General features: G+C 36.2%; 1 protein-coding gene across 1 annotated transcript; it reads left to right on the top strand.

Moving 5' to 3' along the window:
* The first annotated feature begins 94 nt into the window (after positions 1–94).
* Positions 95–15,561, top strand: LOC121323874 (kinetochore scaffold 1-like). Its single transcript, XM_041265181.1, has 17 exons — positions 95–3,723; positions 4,324–4,477; positions 4,958–5,025; positions 7,530–7,628; positions 7,823–7,938; positions 8,154–8,244; positions 8,392–8,508; positions 8,649–8,736; positions 9,119–9,202; positions 9,587–9,626; positions 10,060–10,164; positions 12,431–12,531; positions 12,843–12,911; positions 13,319–13,428; positions 13,894–14,015; positions 14,388–14,513; positions 15,053–15,561. Exons 1-17 carry the CDS (start codon positions 118–120, stop codon positions 15,174–15,176), a joined length of 5,220 nt encoding a protein of 1,739 aa, XP_041121115.1. The 5' UTR covers positions 95–117; the 3' UTR covers positions 15,177–15,561.
* Positions 15,562–19,617: the final 4,056 nt, after the last annotated feature.

Here is a 19,617-nt window from a genome sequence, read left to right as displayed (position 1 = left end):
TTCTGAAGAACTGGATGATATGGAATGAAGTTACAAATCCAGTTACATGGACGAGTAAAAGTGTTGCTGCCCCAGTAATGTGATAAAACAGTTGTGTTTTCTGAAGAACTGGATGATATGGACATGACTAAATGTCATACCTTGGCTATTGATAGCAGAAGTCTTTTGCAAACTTCAAATGGAGGTAAGATGGACTGCAAGAATATGGAAGCAGTTAAACTAATGGAGATCTGTAGAAAACCTCGGAATAGTGTGGGTGGTTTACTTTCTCTTTCTGCAGATAAAACTGTTATATTCACTGAGAAACAGGATGATATGGAAATGACAAGAAGCCAGACAGTGGCAATTGACTACAAGGATACTGAGGCAATTCATTCACAAGTAGAGAGCACAAGAACATCTAGAAAAAGCATGTCTGGCTTATGTTCTCTTCCTGCTGATGAAACTCTTGTCTTTAGAGACGAACAAGATGATATGGAAATGACAAGAAGCCAGACAGTTGCAATTGACTACAAGGATGTTGAAGCAGTTACATATCCAGTTACATGGACTAGTAGAAATGTTGCTGCCCCAGTAATGTCACCTCCCACTGATAAAACAGTTGTGTTTTCTGAAGAACTGGATGATATGGACATGACTAAATGTCATACCGTGGCTATTGATAGCAGAAGTCTTTTGCAAACTTCAAATGGAGGTAAGATGGACTGCAAGAATATGGAAGCAGTTAAACTAATGCAGATCTGTAGAAAACCTCGGAATAGTGTGGGTGGTTTACTTTCTCTTCCTGCAGATAAAACTGTTATGTTCACTGAGAAACAGGATGATATGGAAATGACAAGAAGCCAGACAGTGGCAATTGACTACAAGGATGTTGAGGCAGTTAGCAATCCAGTTACATGGACTAGTAGAAGTGTTGCTGCCCCAGTAATGTCACCTCCTACTGATAAAACAGTTGTGTTTTCTGAAGAACTGGATGATATGGACATGACTAAATGTCATACCGTGGCTATTGATAGCAGAAGTCTTTTGCAAACTTCAAATGGAGGTAAAATGGACTGCAAGAATATGGAAGCAGTTAATCCACTAATGGAGATCTGTAGAAAACCTCGGAATAGTGTGGGTGGTTTACTTTCTCTTTCTGCAGATAAAACTGTTATGTTCACTGAGAAACAGGATGATATGGAAATGACAAGAAGCCAGACAGTGGCAATTGACTACAAGGATGTTGAGGCAGTTAGCAATCCAGTTACATGGACTAGTAGAAGTGTTGCTGCCCCAGTAATGTCACCACCCGCTGATAACACAGTTGTGTTTTCTGAAGAACTGGATGATATGACTAAAAGCCATACAGTGGCTACAGACAGCAGGGACCTTTTACAAACTTCAGATGGAGGCAAGATGGACTACAAGAATTTAGAGGCTGTTAATTCACAAAAGGGGGTCGCTAGGAAGCCTAAAAAAAGTGTGACTGATATGTTTTTTCTTCCTGCAGATAAAACTGTTATGTTTACTGAGGAACATGATGATATGGACATGACTAAAAACCATACAGTGGCTATTGACGGCAGGGGCCTTTCAGAGACCTCCAGTAAAGAAAAGATCGACTGCAAAAATTTAGAGACTGTTAATCCACTTTTTGGGACGAGAAAATCTCGGAAAAGCATGGCTGGTATGTGTTCTCTTTCTGCAGATAGAACTGTTATGTTTGCAGAGGAAAATGATGATATGGACATGACTAAAAGCCATACAGTGGCTATTGACAGCAAGAGCATCTTACAAGCTTCAAAGAAAGAAACGACTGTGTTAGAGTCTACTCTGTCTTTGTGTAAAATTGACCTTGGTGCTGATTTGTTGTCTGATGAGCAAGAAGACATGGAAATAACAAGAAGCAAAACTGTTGCAATTGACTACAAAAATACTGATTTAAATTGTGAACTAGTTACGGGTATTGCTAGGAAAAGTACTGGTTTAGCATCCCATCCGTCAGATAAAACCGTGGTGTTTTCAAGGGAAGAGAATGATATGAAAATTACTAAAAGTCACACAGTTGCTATTGACGGTAGCAGCTTTGAGGCCAGTGCAAAACAGAACTTAATTATGCCAAATAAGCCTGGAAGAGCAAGTTCCCTGCAGATAAATTGGATTTCTCAGAACAAAAACACTGAAGATGAAATGGAAATGACCAGAAGTCATACTGTCTGTCTAGGTGACCAGCTTCCTATGGAGACTGGAGGTATATACAGTGTTGCATCATCTTTTGATAATAAGACACTAGTATTTTCATCTGAACAGGATGATATGGATATAACTAGAAGCAATACAGCAGCAATTGACAGCAAAGATCTGCAGACCACTAAGAATGTGAGAGAATCAATATTGGCTGCTCCTAATGAGCAAAGCAGTGTTTTTTCTGGAGGGGAAAACATGGGTGCAAACTGTGGTATTGGTGGCAATAATGATAACAGTGCACATCTAAACAATAAAAAAAAATATATTGACCCTGAGAAGCAAGAGGCAGAAGTTGTGGATTCTAAAGACAAGATAGAAGCTGCTCATGTCGGTAATCAAACTGCAAAACTCAAGAGAAAGAGTGTTTCTTTCAGATTTCCAGAACATGAAGTAGATTGTGAAAGAGAAGTAAAAATAATCTGTACAGATCCAACCACTGAGTTAAACTCTTTGAATACTATTGCTTCGGAAAACACTGAAAGTTTCAGGTGTCAGACACTAAATAAAGAACTTACTGAAACTGTTCATGTGGGTAAGGCAAGTGAAGACTTAAACACGGGAAATGATGAAGAGCATACACCCCACCAGCCTCCAATGGTGGAAAGTGATGGAAATAAATCAATGCAGAAAACATCTTCCTGTGAAGAATCCATATTTACAGAAGAGCCTCTACTAGTGGCTGCACAAACTAGAAGGAGTAGTCTTGCTCATATCCATTCAAAGCTTAAAAGTATTCGAAAGATTTTTGAAGAATATCCAGAGAAGGACATGTCTAGTGATATAGCCCCTTTGCAATTAATAGAGTTAAAACCTGAAAACACAGATCGCAAGAATGAAGATGCATTATCTAACAAAAGCTGTCAAAATGAGAATAAAAGGGTTGCTGGCGAAACTGAGTTCATGGAAGAAGCACCTGAAGAGCCTAGGGATCAGCCATTAGAAAGCAATTTTATTCTTGGAGATCAAACTAAGAATGTGACAGCGCCAGTAAACTTTAGCAAAGAAACACCTCAAACGAAACAGGTGTCACTCAGAGTTTTCCTTCCTAAGCTGCCGAATAAAAAGAGACCACATTCGTCTGCAGGCTTTTTGGATGTCAGTAATCCGACTAAGTTAACAGGCTACCATCTATTTGGAAAACACCTCACTAAAACAGCTGGTTTGGGAGCGCTAGAAGATGTATCTCAGCTACAAAGTACATTTTCTTTGGTGCAAAAGAGAGATGAAGAAATACTTCCAGAATTTAATGACGAGATGGATTCAGCTGAAAGCTTGAACAGTGAATTTCCAACAAGCGGTTATGATGCAACCAAGCCTATGGAGGAACTTAAAAAAAAGAGTAGCATGGAGGATTCATTCTTTGTCTGCCCAGAACTGGTGGGAACAAGAGGCCAGAGAAGACCATTGCTAGAAGATAGCAGTGAAGATAAAATTTTAATTGAGAGTACTGAGAAAAGGAGGAGCCAGGATGGGGTGTCTTCCAATACAGAACAGGTATGTCTGTTATAAAAAGTATGTATGTATGTGTATGTGTGTGTGTGTGTGTGTGTGTGTGTGTGTGTGTGTGTGTGTGTGTGTATATATATATATATATATATATATATATATATATATTATATATATATTATATAATATATATAATATATATAAAATCATGATCAATGGCATAAAACTGGACCCGGGTTGAGTCGGATAATTTAAAACCCAATGGGTACTAGTGTCGACCTCTACCTAATGTTACGTTCATATAGTCTCACTGCATGACCTACTGGGATACTCACTGCGATTAAATTATATATGCAAAGGAATCACAAATGAGTATATGCACCATCCAAAACAAAATGGGAGTGCGGTGAACTCAGTTTAACTTCTCTGAAAGGCATTTAGCAAATGTGCCATCTCTACACCTCTTTCGCTTATATTAAAACGTACTTCTTGAAGTGATTTTTCTTGTTTGCTTTATGGCAATACCATTCTAATTTCGAACTTGGAAAGGAATTGAGAATTATTTATTTATATGAATAAAAACGATTCAGCTTGTTCTTTTATAACAGTTGTTTTAAACTTCACTGTTTATTCTTTTTCTGTTTATAGGTGATAAAGTATACGAGCCAGTGGGACAGCAATGGAGAAGGTATCACAGCAGAAAATCCACCGAGCATGCTGGCTAAGACCTTGGACAGCACCAATTCTAGCAGCAACACACTAAACTTCACCAAATATGATAGTACCTTTGGTGACTTAAGTGGTAAATACAACTGTACTTAAATTAATTTAAAAGCCTGTCTGCTCAAGTTTCATCTACAAGGGGGTCCTGGAATCCCTCAAGAAGCTGCTTGATGAGATTCTGGGAACAATAAGCTACTAACAACCAAACGAGCAAAATGGGCTAAATGGCCTCCTCTTGTTTGTAACCTTATGTTATTAAGGTAATTCCTGTATATGCGATATGATCGTACCTTCTCATGCGTTATATTTATAAAAGTATTTTATTAAAAACAATTTGTTTTGCAATATACAGTGGGAAATTTGGTAATAGTATTTCGTCCAAAGAAGTGAATGCAGTTCTTGAATTCAAGGAATGGCATATTTCATAAGATTTGCACTTCTAAAAGAGGTCACAGTGCTATCACTTTAACTTGGATTATCCCTTTTAAAATACAACATTCTTGCGGTCCGGAATATTAGCTGCTTATTATTTTTTTTTTGTTTGTTTGTTACTTCTCAGAACAGAGATACAGTCAGATGGAGTCTCAGTTTCTAGATGGTGATCAGTATGAACACAACTTAAGAGAGGTAAAAACTTTTTAGTCAATATAAGAATGGTCATGATTTAATAACATTTCTTCACAATGCACTTAGGTCTCAAATATTTAGTTTTGAAAGAAACCAATGTTATAGCACACATCGTATTTTCATTTCAAAACATATCATCTGGTGCTACACTAGGTTAAGGAAAACTATTTGGAAGTCATGCTTCTTAGCTTTGTACTTCCTGGAGAGTGATTATCCCCACCCCTTCACTGATATTATTCTTGCTAATAACCAGTCGGCTGCTTCCCCAATTGACTGACACATTTTCAGCAAGTAACAAACTTTGACCCAGGAGATACTGGTGAGGTGAAATGACCTTGGCAATACAAGTGCAAACAGATAACCCAATAAAAAGGCATGGCAACTGATTTTCTTTTAACACTAGAAGCGCCAATCCGATCAATTTGACCATTTTGGGTTTTAAAATTTAAATTACTCTGCGTTCCAGAATGTAATGCGCATGCCAGTTCATGACTTTTCCTAAATATGTGTTAGATATACCGACTGCGTTTGAGCCACATATTCGCAAGAAATTGATAATTATAAGCATGTTTACCTAGAAGCGCCAAAACCATTGTCATTTTTACTGGTTATATCAATAAATATTTATCAAATGTAGCCTATAACCCTGCCTGTCCTTTTCAATACAATCAGTCCCGTGATCAAGTGGCGTCTACCTGTCTACATTCTTTGAGTATTTGAAAAACACGCCTCTCTGAATCATAGGTACCCGTTTGCGTATAGCATTGCAGGTTCATTCTTGCAAATATACTGTGATTGAGTAGGCATATTGAGAGTGGTACACTGAAAATAAAAATGGCTTAGAGTCAGAGAATGACCAGAGAGCATGTTCTAGAAATGCTACACGTTGTGGATGAAGATGACTAATGCAGGGGTCATCGGTGACACTGGGCATGACAGCGACCATTCGTGGGTTCTAGAATTAAGCCACTCTGAAAGCGATAGTGAGGACAGTACTACATAATTGCCAACAGCCCTACCTGTAATAGGACCAACCAGGCGCTGAGGCAGAGGTGCCAACATAGTGCCTGAAACGGCAGGTCCAACACAGCACGCTAGATGCAATATTGATACTGTACTGAGTGCTTTTATGTTGCTGATCAACATACAAATGGTAGTGCACGTAGTACAATGCGTAGTACCACATGTTACCTGGGCAGGGACACTAGCTCTGCAGGCCATAGACTTGGAGACAGCGTGGTGCTGAGGCTGACAGAGCCATACCTCGACAAAGGGAGGAATGTGACCACTGACAGTTTTTTCACATCACTGCATTTGGCCATAGAATTGAAGGGAAAAAAAAAACACCCTGGTAGAAACTGTAAATAAGGCGAGATGCAAACAACTCCCTTCAGCTCCAGGCTTGCAAGCACCATTGCGCTTGACTACACTGTTCAGGCACAGCAACTGTGCCACTATCAGTGTTTACAAGTGCAAGAACAACAAAACGGTGGTTATTCTAAACTCTATGCACTAAACAATTTTGGACCTAGCAGCCATCCATGTGTGTTTTTGTACAAGTAATGTACAAAAACAAGGAAAACTGCAACAGGATTGACTTCATCTTGCAGTTAGCCATGGAGCTTCGGCAAGCACATATGGATCAGAAAAGGACAGAGACAGATGCCCCTTCTGGCATTGCTGCAGACACTGCACCCACACGCAAGAGGAAACAGTGCCAGGTTGCAAAATGTAACAACAACAAAACTTTGGATGTCTACGCCGATTGTGGAAGGGCACTAAATGCTCAGGAAAAGTGGAGAAGCATGTATTGTGTGTGAACTGTACAGGTTAGAAAGCTGCAGGCTAAATTTAAATGTTATGTAAATAGTTTGTTGTATTATAGTTATTTATGTTTTGAAGTAGTGCATTATATACTATTTTCTGAAAAAAATACCCTTTTTGATGTTATTTTTACAAACAAATAAAATGTTTATGCAATTTCATATAGACTTGTTACAAAATAGTTACTAGTAAAATATTTTATTTAAGTTTTCTTGGTTTGTGTTGAAAAATATTGTTTTGTTTTTCATTTTCCAATCTTTTGCGTTTTTTCTATGATCGTTTGTCTTTCATTATCATATTACAGCTGTTTAAAAAGCTACCAGTTAAAATTACAGGTTTGGCGCTTCTTGGCAGTTCGAAATTCCAGCGCTAATAGTATTAATCCTAAAGTAGTACCAGCTATGGTGTTTTTTAAAAAATTTAAATAGATGTGTGCTATAACATGTGCTTTGTTTCTTTTTAAAAAAAAAAAAAATTTGGGACATATGTAGCTAATGCAACTGCAAAATAGCTAACATTTGTGAAATCCTTTTGTTTGCCAGAGTTACTTTTTGATAAGTTATGGATGACAGTAAAAGCACTGCTGCGTTAAATGAGTGTGTAAAATGGATGTGTACACATTGTTTTTATAAAGTTTCTTGTATTCTAGCTTCCTAGTAAGCGTCTGCTCTTTATTTCAGAAACTTCTGGATGGCAGTGTCACAGTTAAAGAGTTTTTACAGGTCCTTGGGGTCAATATCCTTATCCAGAGACCTAGACAGAGCCAGCTTCCCCCAAAAGTAAGACTTGAAACCAGTTTTATTTTTTTTTGTTTGTTTTTCCTGAATTGTGTCTGGCACAGCAGCTACTCTACGCTTTAAATGATTTTTATGATGAGTGGAGCATAATGTGAATTTGTTAAAACCTGAAGCACCCCATGGTCAGCATGTCTGTTAATTGAAGCTTGAAGTCAATTACTCTTCTCGTATTTCAGTTTGCATCTGATGCAGCCCCTACACCTGAGGATTGGCTAAATGAGATGCATATTTATCGTCCACAACTTAAGGTTTATGAGGAAGAGTGCCAAGCCCTGTGTGAAACCATTGCAAAGTAAGTTTTAAGTTTCTGTTTTGTAAATAAAGAACCACATTGACTACAGAAACTGAGACCACTCCGGTTAATTGCAGAAGGAGTTAATGCCGTTAAAGGTCTTCGCCACCATGTACTGAATGGCTTACTTAAAATGTTTCTAGAGTTTGTCATTGTCGAAGTGTAATCTTTTTGATTTTTTTTTTTTTTTTTTTTTTTTTTTTTTTTTTTTTAAGGTTAAAGAAACGAAGTTGTGATGAGGAGAAAAAATTGAGGAGTTTAAGTGAACCTCTTTGGGAGATGGTGAAAACATATTCTGAAGAACAGGTAAACATTTTTAAGAGTTGTAGGTGTGTAGTGTTTAGCATAATTTGTGTTTGACTTTGACTTTACCTGGAAATATTGAAATAACGATGCATGCATTTTCTGAAATGGCTGTCTTTTATGTTACTGATACTATTTTGCTCCATCTAGTTGAAAAGCCTAGGATCGATGCTGAATGAAAGGAAGTCAGATTTCAGAAGGAAATCTAAAATGTTGTCTCACGAAAGAAAGGTTGGCTTGTATACCAAGCTGCTGCAGTCTGCACAAGTAAGAAACTTTTTAGCTCCCTCTGACTTGTGTTTTTTTTTTTGTAGAGAAATTTGTTTATCATTTAGTCTTCTGTTTTATGCAATGTCTATTGTATGTAATTCATACACCTTTTTATATATTCATTACTTTGTCTGTAGTCTGAAAAGAAGAAATTGGAAGACAGGATTACCATGACTAACAAATTACTTGCTGACCTGGATGAATGTATGAATTCTCTGGAAGCTGGTAAATAGGGCATTTTTATACCTTATTTGCAATATGCTACTTAATCTTTATTACCACCAGTTTGCATCCTACCTCCCTTGATTTTTACTAATGATACAACTACTACTGGAATGAAAATGACTTGACATGGCAGAAAAATAAGACTTGGTGCTCCACCTGTTTTGATATATACTTAGCTGCCTGTGCCTTGCAGAAAAATAATTAAGCAGGGATTCTGTTGAGAGTGATGCATGCATAAGTACTGTAACAATTTTAATTAGTATTTATATTGATATAGTGTTGTAATGTTCAACTACAGCATAGACAAGCTCATTATTCACCATGTCACGCTACATGCGGGAATAAACAACAATTAAGCAAGCAAAGATGTTTTTCTTTTTAGAAGCTACAAAAATTGATTTATTTGAGGTGGAAGATGACAACAGTATTTCAGAGCTGAAACTCAATGTGAAAACCATGGAGGAAGGTAAATAATGCAACTGGATGTGATTCAATTACTTTTAATGGAAACATACAAGTATAAGCTGTCAAAATAGTCCCATTACATAGGCTAGTCTTTGTGCGAAATGTGTAGAGTAGCATTTAGACATTTTTAATATTCCTTGTATCCTAAATGCCTTTTATTGATATTTTATAAATTAAGGGTTGATTATAACATAGGGGAATTCAGTTTTTCTTTCTAGTTTGTGTACTAGAATCTGCCATACACTTGGTGAAAGACATTTTCTGTAACATCACAAACTTGACATGGTATATTTGTGTAAAAGCAAGGTTTCTGTCTAACTATGAAGTGAGTTTTCTGATTTTGTGTTTTCCACAATAATAGTAAATACATGTTCTTAATTTCTAGAATATGAACGTCTAAAGACACAGGAAGCAAATATTGAAAGGTAAGCTTCAGTTTAATCTTAATTTTTTTTTTTTTTTTTTTAACATGGTCCCTTTTTTTTCACCAGTGAAGATGAGATGTCGGTGCTTTTTAATTATTTTTTGGTGAACATAAGAAGTTATGAATTAGACGGCCATTCAGCCCATTGATGTTTATCCAGTAATATCTAATTCATCCCTGTACTGCATCCCTCCCCCTCAGATCAATTTAGTTACATGAATATAAATATTTTGACAACAGCCCACTTAAGAGTAATTTGTTGCATAAACCAGGCAGATCAAGCATGGTTTTTCATACTCAAGAGTTTGGATATAATTCTTCATCCCAAGGAAAGAACAAGCAGTCCTGTGAATGGTTGAGTTTATACATGATTTATAATGCAATTTTAAAAAATTAAGCAAACTAAAATATTTTTCCAACCTTGTGTTTTTCAGGAAACAGTTGCATTTATATTCTGAACAAAAGGATATGAAGAGTAAACATTGTAAGCTGCAGGAGAAAAAAAGGCAGTTGGAAATGTCAATTCAAGAGCTCAGCAGGTTAGTTAGTACTTTTGTGCATTGCATTTCATTAATGTTATGAGCAGCATTCCCTCTAAGCTTTTGAGATACTGAGAAACTTGCCATTTTGACTGAAAGGGTAAATTATCAGTGAGAAACCTTTGGCCATACTTTGACCTTTTGTTAATATATTTTTGTTGCATTGACCCTTTTAATATATTTTTGTTGCATTATACAATTTTAAACAATATTCCAACACAAGTTTGTCAACAATTTTTCAATTTACTTTAAATTTAAACAAGACATGTATTATGGCGCTGCCTCCTGATTTTTGAGTCATCCTCTGATCCTATGCAGCCCTGTCTGTTGTTATCATAGATGTAGACTGCATGCTTAACTGGTGGCCTGCTTTATACTATCTTTAGGGCTATTGTTCCATTTGTTCCAGGGAATACCAAATTCTGTTTTTCAAAAATGGCCTATTCCATTTGTTCCCACTTTATCAGCATATTAATAATTAAATATGGCATTTGAACATAAATACAATGTTGCTAGTTAAAATAAGTAAATTCAATAAATATTACCACAATTGTTAGTTGTTGCTGTAATAGTAAGTAAAGCACCTGAAGACACTTCAAACCTCTCATAATGTTTATAGACATCACTGGCTCATTGGGAAAACCTAAGAATTATATTACAACAGTTCAGAAAACCAAATGTCTAGCAGGTGTGAGAATCCTATTTAGTCTTTCACTAACCTAGTAGTTCAGTCTACAAATAAAGGTGTTTTGAAAGGACCTGTTTAGCTTATTGCTGGCATTTACAATAACAGTAAAGAATGTGAAACAGTTTAGTAACAGTCCAGCAATGTCATGTGAGTAATCTTATGTACAGTCCAGCAGTGTCATGTGAGAGTAATCCTATGTACAGTACCCCACAAATTAAGTATAGCATTTTACTGGCATTATAATAATAACCAGGATAAAACAGGAAACGCTGATTAAGGCGTGTTGACTGACTCGTTTCTCTAAAACAGGTTCACTGTTATGTTTTACCCAATTGTAATTTAAATAGCCCCCCTTTTAATGTAAACGCATAATTAATCCTCTCAATTGTTTCATTCCTAATTTTGCAGTGTTACTTGTAAGATTTAAGATTTCAGGTGTGTCTCCAGACAATGTCTTTTATGAAACCAATGGTGTGTAGTATAGTGACTATACATCGTTTACACAGTAAAATGGTCAGTTTCCTTTAAGGTTTGTATAGCTAGAGAAAATAGTTTTGAGCTCATTTTTTAGTCGTCAGAAAAAAGAATTCAATTAAGAAATGGCCATGGTTTAAATTGCTAATTATAGTTTCATTAAAAGCAGGCAGCTTGGAAATTAATAAACTTTGGGGAAGCTCCTCCTTGAGTACCTTGGGTATTAGTTTTTTAGCATAGAAGGATGCAGTGCTTTGCCATTGTTGCACTTATTTTCTTTCTTAATCTCTACATGTTTATGGGACTGGCATTATTATATTTAATGGTACTTACTCATACACAATTTATAGCAAAACTAAGAATACTATCACACCATCCTCATTTAGATAGTTAGATGAAACATTGCTTTTTTTTTCTTTGTTGGCGCAGTCACCATGTTGAGTTTCAGCAGACATGGTGAAGTCACGTGATGATTAAACTCGCAAAAAATAAATAAATAATGAACATGGTATGTCTTATTATTATTATGTAGTGGTCGTTTTTAAGAGGGGAAATTAAAAAAAAAAAAAGTCAAAGTGTGAGTATTGTGAGTTTTATTTATGTTTACCGCAGTATTTATACTAAATGCAGGAAGATTGTGCTTCACTGATTTTAGTATTTAATTATACAACGTTAAACACTGTAAAGTTCATGAGCAGCAACGCCAAACATCCGCTTGGCACACCCTGTACCAGCAGATTCACTGGTGTCTGAGCGAGTGCTGCACTATTGATGTGCATTTTTACAGATGGAAAATCCAAAGAATCGGCTACAAGACAGGCACAAATATGCTTATGTTAATGCTTTGTAAAAATGGTCTCAAAATAGGTTTACGTTAGAGAGGCTGGAGTCTCGATTTGAGGTTGATTTTTTTTTTTTTTTGATAATAACTTGCGATAGTTAGTGAACAGAGTGCAAAGATTGTTGCCAGTTATTGCGAAAAATGCATGCATTTCAGCCTTAGAGGAAACACTGGTAATGAGCTTTCAAAAAAGAGGGTTTTTACTATCCAGAGTAGTTTTTTAAATGGTTTAACTCAAATTCATTACATTTACCCCTTTTCAGCTTCGCAGAATGGACACTTTCTGAATGGCTGGATGACAGAGCCGTCTTCACCTTTCTTAATGGCTCCCTTGAACTTGAACTGATATTTGGAGAACCAGTTGGTGGGTACCTGCATTAGACATGACAGAAACCATTCTTTTTTAATCTCTGCTAATTCCGTCTATTTTTTACTTTAGCATAGAACTTCAAAATAATACGTTGAAGACATTGAAAAAGCCAAAACATTTCTAATTAATGTATTGCATTTCTTTTAGGATTTTATCATTTTGATATTTAAATGCTATAATGTTGGCCTGTTGATGACTGTGGTAAGTCTGCAACAGGTCACATGTGGGTACAAAAAAGTGTCAGTTTGAAATTAATAGTTGTTGACGCAAACCCAGGCCAATAACTTTATTTTATCCCTGTACAGATGGAGTTCAGTTTAATGGCGAACCAGGCAAGAAGATACTGGATGTAAAGGTTTACACACTCTTAGATGGTACGTACAAATCCTTTTGGTTGTGCACCTGTTTCAAACATTGCTTTTTTGTCTTAGTAGTCATTGTGTTCTACGGTCTGCGGTTGCTGGTCTTTTTTTAACTGTTCCTTTAACCAAGCTGCGAGCAGTGGGGGATAGGGCTTTCTCGTCCTATGCACCAAGGCTGTGGAACTCATTGCCACTCGAGATTTGGGTTTAAGTCACTGTCCGTTTTTAAATCTCGCCTTATAACACATTTATTTAAATTAGCATTCTTTTAGATTCTTTTTTTTTTTTTTTTTTTTTTATTGTTATTGGATTATTGTATACTACAGGTTCTCGAAGTACAAGAAAATTCAGTAAAATCTTAATTTGGCAGCACATTGGTTGAATTTCATTTTTTATTAAATATGTACTGTTTTCCACAGATGAGGCAGCCCCATCATCTTCACTTGTTGCTCACAAACTGATCACCCAGTTTTTTGAGAGTAAAGGCAGCTTGTGCCAGCAGCACACAACACAGCAAGATCTTCAAAAAGTAGGCTTGCATGATGCTGTCTTACGTCTTTACTTTGGCCAAATAAAAAATAGTTAATTATTTCTGTACATCTACTTTTATTACTACCATTAGAAAATACATACTGTTCTGTTTGTTTATTGATGTAATAGCAAAGTTATTGTAACGCATTACTACTGTTGTGCGATGATGTAATCTACAATTCTGACACTGCATCAGGTACTGTTTCATTTTAGTTTAAGTTCTTATTTTTCAGTGATAGGTGTAGTCCTTGCAGAAAATCCCTGTACACCAAGTGGGTCCCTCCCATATATGAATGCTAAAAGACATGGAACAGACATTTTGGTTTATTAGGCAGCCTTTATCAAAACGTGTGTGAATGTTTTTGTTTTGGTATTTCCTGCAAAAATAAAAATAAATGTTAACTTTCTATCAATTTAATGCATATTTTATTATTTTGTTCTTTTTCTATTGCTATCTTTACAGCTTCTACTTGATATTTCTCTTGTGGTCTGTCGTTGTCGCCTCCTTGGAGAAGAACTCTATTATCTCCAGAAGAATGGCCCTGCTAAGTTTGAAATCCTGGAAATGGTGATTTTGAACACAGAGTAAGTACTTTTAGAGGATAAATAGTAAAATGTGGTTGTTGCTAACAAAATAAATCCCTAAAACTAACCTATTCATTTTCAGGACCAGATATGTTTTCACAAATACAGTCTAACTTATTTTTCATGCACCTACATGGGGTGGACTGCACATTTTGAGACCTACCGAAATAGTGAATAGAAGTGCACAACAAAGATTACTGGCATTACTTTAATTGGTTACAATACTGGAGAAACACAAGATTTGCAAAAACATTGATTTCATTACAGACCTTGGATAGACTAATACATTATTTCATTTAGGGTTTTGTATAGTAGTTCCATTCTCAAATTTTTATTGTGTGTTTTTGTTTTATTTTTTATTTTTTTGTACAGCATCAAGATCATCTTCTCCAGTTTCAAAGCATTTGCCAAGTTTGAGATCACATTGTCTCTAACCCCAGTTTACCCAGCATCTCGACTTCATCTGTCAAGTTTCAAAAACTACATTGGAAATGCAAGGTGAGTAGGTTGTAATCAAAATTAAATACAGAAATACATGCAGACCTGATTAGGATTATACCTAATGTTGTACTGTTGCTGTCGATTTCCTACTTCTTGAATGTTGCATTTGACCCCATTTGTTTTGTTTTTCTCCCCAAATATCCTTTGAATATTAATATTGCCTTGTAGGACACAGGCTAAGATTTCCCATCCTAGTGTCTTGGCATTGATAGAAAGTGAAATGCTCAAAGTTATGTTTCTCTTGTTCTCCCTGAATGTATAGGTTTTTCTGCAAAAATGTTATTATTCAATATTTACGATACTTTCACAAAGCTCTATTAGCATGCATGTACTAGGAAACCAACCTGTCAAATGTACTTTTACTAAAACAATACAGGTATTTCAAAGTTGATAATATATAGTAAAGTAGTAAAGATACATATTTAACCACCTACCTGCCCACTTGACACTGGCATTCATTGAAGTTTTTTTTGCTGCCATCATCCCTGGTATATTTATAAAATAATTGTTATTTACAATTCTTTCTCATTTTTCAGCTCTGAACAGGTGGAACAGATTATATCTACTGTTAAACCAGCAAATTCTTATTTGACCAGAATAGTTGAAAAGATTCACCAGAATCTACTCACTAAAGAGCATCCCTGGGACACTATGTGTTGAAGAGCCTCAATATGTCATTCTGTATAAATGCAATGCAACGTGATGCTGTACAAAGCCATATTGGTGCAGCAACCCCTGCCAATACTGTGGATAATATATACAGGTAAAGCCTAGAAACTTGTCTCAACATTTTTATATAACTTTGAAACATGTTTATGTAAAGAATTCTTGTAATCTAAAACTTGATGTTCTTTTGTTCTAATATTTGGAAAGTTGGATTTTGTCATATTCAAAAGAGTGTTCTGATGTTCTTATGCAATAAATGATATTTCACCATAATTTTGAAAGGGGGCAACATTTGCTTTTTTTTTTTTTTTTTTTTTTCATTACTAAAAACTGGTAGACTTTGTTTTCCATTCTGAAAATGCAGTGATATTCTAACCAAAATCCGATGACAAAGGTACTTTTAAGAGTTATTTGGTCCTTTTTCAAAAAACAAAGTGAATTCAGTTGTTGAATAAAATCGGTTTGCATCAATTATGTGTTTTTATGTTTTTTTTTTTTTTTTTTTTTTTTTTTTTGCAAATCATTTGAGTTGTGGGTCTCTCCTAATGCCAAGTGCTGTATTTTAGCATTCAATCAAGTATTAAACTTTGTGAACTCTTGACATAGACTGGACTAATACACATAAAGGGTTCTATTCCGATCAAACCATTTTATACCCAGTTTTTGAATTATCTCAGGACTGGTTACTTGATTTTACATTTGAAACTGCCTGAACTATTAGGAAATTAATCTATTCTTGGGTGTCAGATTTTTTTTAAATAATGAAATTTAACAAAAGGATAGGGTGTTCAGCTAAGAAATGAGGAGCACTGACAAAGCTGTGATGGGAAGCTGTATCCAGTGGCATATTCCTTCACCTTTCATACTGATTAAAGCATTAACCAGAACAGTAGTTTATAGAACCAAGTGTGTTTTACATCTATCAAACATGTGCTGTGGCAGGATAAATGTGATCCATCAGTGTGCAAAACTATTTATTATTATTTCTATTATTTATTTTTCAAACCTTTTGTCGTACTGAGGAAGACCTGGTAGAACTGGACAGTGCTTGTTTTCAGCTGGCCAAGTTGGTTCAAGGCAGTGTATAACTGGTTAAATTCAGTGTAGCTATCTATTTAGAAACCACTCAATGTGTGTTCCAATTTTTGATGGTAACTAACTCACAAGCAGTTGCTGAAATTTTACCAGGGTTATGCATTTAGGTAAAATGCTGCCAATTCCATTCTTTAACCACTGGCTGGCACTGCAAGTCTTTTGAACAGCTGCTGATGCAAGCACTGCTTCTCAGACTGAAATCAATTCAGAAGCAGACAAGGCAACCACAAAACTAAAAATTGATATTGCTCTTTTGTATTGTTTTGTTTTTATTGTAACATCAATATGATTAGTCTCTGTAAATCATCTTGTATAAAGGCATCTGCTAAATAAACAATAATATAGGAAATTTGTATAGAAATAAAAGTAACCCCTTAAAGTTAACGTGACTGATTTAAAAAAAAAAAAAAAAAAAATGTAAACGAAATCACATGAAAATATTTGTCATCTTAAATTTCACTATATTTCTGCTCTACAGCACAGAGTAAAATGCAATTTAGGGATTGTATATTCTGGCTTGTGTTTTGGTAAGAGGAGAAACACTAGCCTCATTCACAAAGGAGGATGATCTCATGAAAGAGGTACTTCAGTAAAATAGCAGCTCAGAAAATATGAGGAGTGTTTGGAAGTTGGGTTTATATAGCTTGGAAACCATGGTGATCCCCAGCTTCATTGTGTTCTGTGTGTAGAAGTGAGGCCTAGCAAGCTCCGCAGGCATCTGGCATTTTTTTACATTTGTTTTTCAGTATTGTCAGGTAAAATAATAGGTCTTAAAGTCTTAAAAGGGGTGACAAAGTTAGCAGCAGAGAAACTAGGACCGCAAGACAGAAATTATGTGGAAATAGACTTGACGGGTAGGAAACACTTCTTTTCATAGTGGTGAGGGTATGGGAATTGGTTACCTAGTCATGTTTTGAATGCTGAATCACTGGGATCATTTAAGACCCCACTTTACAAAGTTTTAAAATCAATCATCTAATAGCAATTGGATGAACACAGATGGCCCAAATGGCCTCCTCTCCATCATACATTTATGTTGTAGTAAACAACTACCTAAAAATGTTTTTATAAAATGTAACTTGGTTGTGAACACAACTGTTTTAAATGGAGTTGACCAAATGGCTCTTGAAAGTGGCTACCCTTTCCTTAAGATACAAGACATGTGTCTGAATATGTCATATAACATGGGGATCAAAAGGATGAATTAAGTAGATACTGGGGCACAAACTTGGTACCCTGGAACAGAATCATTTTTTAAAAAGCAGTTAGACCTGAAGTATTGCAGTACATGCACCACCTCATCTAAACTGCAGAGAGCAGCAGAAGACACAGAAAAGATGTAATAGTAAATTTAACCAACCTCATACCCACTTCATGCAGACTCACTTCATCATGTTGAGTAATGATGGAAGTATGCTGCAATCACTTCTGCTTTCTACTAACTACTGTACCTGATGACTTCCATACTGATTGATGAGGAAATACTTTTAACCATAATTCAGTGTTTCCTGTAAATCAATGTGGACAGGGAATATATAGATGATGTGGTAGTTGTGCATACGGACACTTTTACTCATCAGCATAAAGATGCAATTTAATAAGATAGAAAACAGGACCAGATGTACTACCTCCACAACTTTTTCATTCTTAAATTACCTAAGCATTAACAGCACTGTAGCACGTTTTCATGGTGTCCTCTCTATTTACAGCGGCCTGCTGTTGCAAGTGAAAGCAGACATGCTTATCAGCTCACAATCATGGAAGACAGAAATTGATTGATTATATTTTAGTACATAATTGAATGTTTGTTGGACACTGCAGTCTATTAAAATATATATATATATATATATATATATATATATATATATATATATATATATATAGTGCCTTGCAAAAGTATTCAGACCCCTGACAAATTCTCTCATATTACTGAATTACAAATAGTACATTGAAATTTCGTTCTGTTCGATATTTTTTTTTAAAACACTTAAACTCAAAATCAATTATTGTAAGGTGACATTGGTTTTATGTTGGGAAATATTTTTAAGAAAAATAAAAAACTGAAATATCTTGCTTGCATAAGTATTCAACCCCTGTGCTGTGGAAGCTCCCAGTTTGCACCGATGAAAGAAATTGCCCTAACGAGGACACAATTACCTTACCATTGGCCTCCACCTGTGAACCATTAAAGTTGCTGTCACATTTTCTGGATAAAAATCCCACTGTTGAAGGATCATTGGTAAGGCAGTGAATCTGAAGGAAAATGAAGACCAAAGAGCATTCTATAGAAGTTAGAGATAAAGTAATACAAATGCATAGATTAGGGAAAGGGTACAAAATAGTATCCAAGTGTTTGGATATCCCAGTGAGCACAGTTGGATCAATAATCAGGAAGTGGAAGCTGCATCACACCACCCAGGCACTGCCAAGAAAAGGCCGTCCCTCAAAACTCAGCATTCAAACAAGAAGGAGACTTGTGAGAGAAGCCACAGAGAGGCCAACAATCACTTTGAAGGAGCTACAGAGTTCAGTGGCTGGGAGTAGAGTAATGGGGCACCAGTCAACCATATCAAGAGCTCTGCATAACACTGGCCTGTATGGGAGGGTGGCAAGAAAGAAGCCGTTACTCAAAAAGTACCATCTGAAAGCACGTCTGGAGTTTGCCAGAAAGCATGAGAGTGACCCAGCTGTGATGTGGGAAAAGGTTTTGTGGTCAGATGAGACCAAGATAGAGCTTTTTGGCCAAAACTCAAACCGCTATGTGTGGCGCAAACCTAACACTGCCCATGCCTCAAGACACACCATCCCTACAGTGAAGTATGGTGGTGGCAGCATCATGCTGTGGGGATGCTTCTCATCATCAGGGACTGGGCATCTTGTTACAATTGAAGGAAGAATGGATGAAGCAAAATACAGGAAAATACTGCAAGAGAATCTGCTTCAGTCCGCTAAAAAACTGAAGCTTGGGAGGAAATTCACCTTTCAGCAGGACAATGATCCCAAGCACAAGGCCAAAGCAACATTGGAGTGGCTCAAGAACAAAAAGGTGAATGTCCTACAGTGGCCCAGTCAAAGTTTTGATTGCAATCCCATTGAGAATCTGTGGCACTATTTGAAAATTGCGGCCCACAAGCGTTGTCCAACCAACCTGAACAACCTGGAGCAAATCTGCCAAGAAGAATGGGCCAAAATCACTCCGACACTGTGTGCAAAGCTGGTACATACTTACCCCAAAAGACTTAAAGCTGTTATTGCAGCGAAAGGTGGCTCTACAAAATATTAATGTGTAGGGGTTGAATACTTATGCAAGCAAGATATTTCAGTTTTTTATTTTTCTTTA

This window comes from Polyodon spathula, chromosome 12, assembly GCF_017654505.1.
Source record: "Polyodon spathula isolate WHYD16114869_AA chromosome 12, ASM1765450v1, whole genome shotgun sequence".
Taxonomy (NCBI): domain Eukaryota; kingdom Metazoa; phylum Chordata; class Actinopteri; order Acipenseriformes; family Polyodontidae; genus Polyodon; species Polyodon spathula.
The sequence above is the reverse complement of the archived record's forward strand: the minus strand, read 5'-3'. Positions and strand labels throughout refer to the sequence as shown.